We start from the raw sequence: 4,263 nt of genomic DNA on the forward strand, positions 1-4,263 counted from the left end.
TCACAGGAGGCTGTGGTAAGAGGCCTTTTATACACAAATGTCTGAGGTGTTGCTCTGTGAAACCCTGACAGTACCCTGATCTTTGGGTCTCAGAGTACCTGAGCACCTTAAATGTATTTATCCTCCTGCCACCGCTGTGAGACAGGGCAGGGCTAGTATACACCTGAGCAGAGGCTCAGACAGCCAACAGCTTGCCCACAGTAAGGGGATCAAACCCCGTTCTCTTGCATTGCGTTGCAGAGCCATGCCCAGACCACAGGACCAGCCTTCCAGACTCCTGAATGGTGACAGGCCCGGCTGGATTGTCTGCTGCGCCAGCAGAGCTCCCCCTGGGCTGCAGAGAGCAGGGATGGCACAGAGCCAGTTAGAGAGGTTTGATTCGCTGGCCTATTCTCCCCCTGCCTCAGTGGAGTTTAAAGCAGCCTGAGGGCTGGGCTGACCTCCTCTGGGTGGTAATTGCTTCCAAGAGCCCCCGCTCCTGGACAAGACTGAGCCTCCCTCGCCCCTGTGACTGCAACCCAGTACCCTCCCCCGCCCCATCTGCTACCACGTTGTCTCTTCTTGAAGAACTTGACCTTTTTACATGTGCCATGAAGCTTCCAGGGCAGCTGAGGAGGCTTCTGTGACACTTTCCCCATCGTCATCATTGTGATGTGATTATGACATAGTTATAACGCATCCTGTACAAAATAGGTCCTGTGAGGTGTCTATGGAAAAGTTCTGATTGGCAGAATATGATGATCCCACGTCTACGCATTTTTTATTTTTGCATCTGAAGTTATGAATATTGACTATTTATCTGTGTAGCTACACCAGGCTGACACACACTCGGCAAAATACTTACAGTCTAGACAGCTGGTTATGAAGGGCCTATTCTGGTTGTTGGTGCATTGGGGAAATAACAGACCCCAGGAAAAGCTTATCCCCTACCTGAGAAAAGCCTTCCTGAGACTTCTCCAGACAGCCTATGGATAATGGAAGCTATGACTCAGCAGGGAATGCAAATGAATGTGATCAGACCACATGACACTAAACTCCATTTTGCTACCTGTGGGGAGACAGGGTCATGGGATGGGGGCTGTTTTTGGGCCCCTGCTCCTGCTCCTCCTCTTGCCCCCCAATGCCAAGGGCAGATAGCGGATCCGTGGTTCCCCACTGTGGGCCAGGATCCCTGGGAGGCTCTGAACACAGCTTAGCTCTCGCTTTCAGGAAGACCAGGAGGCAGGCCCTCAAGGAGAAGAGGAGGAGCAGAGCATGAAGCCTTCTGGGGGGAGAGATGGAGCAAAGACCTTAGAGGAAGAGGAGGAGGAGTGGGTGGAACCTCAGGGAGGAGAAGAAGGGTAGGGGCAGGGTCACAGGGTGGCAGGACTCCTTCATGTGTCTTGCTTTTACCTTTTGACTAGGTGGTCACCCTAAACGGCATGAGCTAGGCTGCGATAGGAGCTAGCCGTGCCTCTCTTGGGGAGTTGAGGTGCATTTCCACCACTTTCCAATCAGCTGGGGCAGCACAAATCGGGGGAAGGGGAGGGAATCTGGGCCTGAGTCTCTTGGCAGGACTCGTGTGTGTCAGATCCTCACTCACACAAATAGTTCTGCTCTGCCTCTGTGGGAAGAGGGCTCAGCGGGTGTGCAGTGTGCAGAGACATCAGTAGGGGAGGGGATGCATGAATGGCTTCTCCTGGGGCTCCTGTGTTAATCAGGTCTCTGACACCACTCAGACACAAGAATCTGGCTGAAGGCGTCGGGGAAGGATGGGTGTCTCTGCCCAAGTAGTAATCCCTGTCCACAGTTGGTGCAGCCCCATGAATCATGCAGCAACCAGAGCGTTCAGGAAGGGCCAGGACTGCAACAAGAGAAGAGCTCTGCAGCTTTTGTCATGGCCCCTGGATGTTTAGGCAGAGAAAGGACAGAGACAGGCCAGGTGTAACGGGAAACAACATCCACATCCCTTCTCTTTACTGACTGTATCAACAGGAATTCTGAGTTTGGGGTAGCCACCGATACGGCTCTTTTTGCGCCAACATCCCATTGCTCCCCTGGCTCCCAATGAACAGTGTCAGTGATAATCAAGATGGCCCATTTCAACAGTTGATAAGAAGGTGTGAGGATACTTAAGTTAAGGAAATTGATTCAATGTGTGTAATGACCCAGCCACTCCCAGTTTCTATTCAAATTCAATTTCATGGTATCTAGTTTGCACATTAATTCAAGCTCAGCAGTTTCTTGTTGGAGTCTGTTTTTCAAGCTTTTCTGTTGCAAAATTCCCACCCTGAAATGTTTCACTGGTTTTGGAATGTTATGCTTCCTGATGTCAGATTTGTGTCCATTTGTCTCAGATTTAAGGTTCCAGGATGGAATAGATGGCTGTGGCCTGTGTTTTTTGACTCCCAGGTCACTAGTGTCAAAGTTTGACTCAGACTCACAATTTATCAGACCACTCTGTTTTATTAGCAAAGCTGCTCTGCTAATATATTTAGAAGTGAGCCCCCCAAGTGGGCCTTGTGTCTCTTAATTTATACAGCTTGCTGGAGAACAAGTTACAAAGAAATTACAGAAAAAAGAAGAAAAAGATTTTAGTCACCACCCTCCGAGATCCCTGAGACCAGTCACGTATCTTCAATTACCTGCCACCCTTAACAATCTCCTTTAACAGCTTCCAGTTAACTTAACTAATTGCCCTTCACACCTTCCATTCTGATGCCTGCTTCTTAGATGTGCTGGCTCTATCTTAATTGCTTCTCCATTCAAAAGCTAACTGTCCCTACGTGTACTCCCTCAGATACTTTGTAATACGTTTTGGCATACCCTCTCATATACAATGTATCCAGCATGTCCCCTTATACAACGTTATACTTATACAATGTTATACTTCCACACTAGTATGGGAGCAGCGTGAGGAACTCACCCTTCAGTTGATGAACATCCTGATTATCCTTGCACGAAGTTGTTTGCTTTTCACACTGTACACAATGGGGTTCATTAGGGGTGGGACCAGCAGATAGAAGTAGCCCAGGACAAACTGAAGCAAGTGAGAAGAGCTATTCCCAAATCTGTGTATCACAGACAAGCCGATCTCTGGTAGGTAGAAGAGCAGGACGGCACAGAGGTGGGAAACGCAGGTGTTCAAGACCCTGAGACACTCTGCATGGGACACGACATTCAGCACTGTTTTGAAGATCATCACATAAGAGAGGAAGATGAGCAACGAGTCCAACCCAATGGTTAAGACTAGAGTAGACAAGCCATAGACATTGTTGACTGTGATATCCGAACAAGCCAGGTTCATGACCTCCTGATGTACACAGTAGGAATGGGAGAGAATATTAGTTCGACAGTATTGGAACCGTTTCAGCAGAAAAGGGAATGGTAATACTAAGACCACCCCTCTTAGCACACACAGCAGTCCCATTTTGGATAACCTCCATGGAGTTAAGATGGAGGCATATCTCAGTGGGTTACAGATTGCAATGAAGCGGTCAAAGGCCATCAACAAGAGGAAGGAGGATTCCATACATTGAAGCAAGTGGATGAAGAACAGCTGGGCAAAACAGGCATCAAGGCTGATCTCCCTAGAGTTGAACAAGAACATGCCCAGTATCGTCGGTATGGTAGATATTGATAAGCCAAGGTCCGTGATGGACAACATGGAAAGGAAAATGTACATGGGCTCATGGAGGCTTGGATCTGTTTTTATAATGAACAGAATGACTGAATTTCCTACTATTGAAAGAACATATATTAAGCAGAAAGGGACAGAGATCCAGAGATAGACATCTTCCTTTCCAGGTATCCCGGTGAGAAGGAAAATTGTAAATTGGAATTTGGTTTCATTGACAGCTGACATAATGGACTGGGCAGGTTCAAGGAGTTTTCAGTGTTCCTTCCTGAAAGAAAAACGAACAGGAGACTAGCTGATATTTAACTAGACATCTTTCTGCTCTGAGTGCAAGTCTAGAGACTCCCAGGAGCTCAAGAAAGATCAGCAAAAACACACTCTTGGATTTACACCATTAATAGGATGAAAGGCACTGGCAGATTGGATCAGACCTGCAGTCCATCTAGTGCACTATCCAGTAGCCAGTTCCAGAAGCTTCAGAGGCAGGTGGAAGAAACCCTGCAATAGGGAGCAATGAGATAACCAGCGCCCAGGGAAAGTTTCCCCTTGACAACCACTAGTTAGACATATTTTGTGGTGTAAATCAGGAGGGTCTACAGCTCTTTCCAGTTACCCCTATAACCATCCAGTCCCTCTTTGAATCCTGC

At 47.9% G+C, this 4,263-nt stretch overlaps 1 protein-coding gene across 1 annotated transcript; it reads right to left on the reverse strand.

Moving 5' to 3' along the window:
• Nucleotides 1-2,908: 2,908 nt before the first annotated feature.
• Nucleotides 2,909-3,844, reverse strand: LOC140896505 (olfactory receptor 51G2-like). The gene has a single exon (XM_073308463.1). The coding sequence runs from the start codon at nt 3,842-3,844 to the stop codon at nt 2,909-2,911; it is 936 nt and encodes a 311-aa protein (XP_073164564.1).
• Between the last annotated feature and the right edge of the window lie 419 nt (nt 3,845-4,263).

Source organism: Lepidochelys kempii, chromosome 1 (genome assembly GCF_965140265.1).
Source record: "Lepidochelys kempii isolate rLepKem1 chromosome 1, rLepKem1.hap2, whole genome shotgun sequence".
Lineage (NCBI taxonomy): Eukaryota > Metazoa > Chordata > Testudines > Cheloniidae > Lepidochelys > Lepidochelys kempii.

Excerpts from the sequence above, each read along its gene's own strand:
- LOC140896505 (XM_073308463.1), bottom strand. The coding sequence starts at position 3,844 with ATGTCAGCTGTCAATGAAACCAAATTCCAATTTACAATTTTCCTTCTC.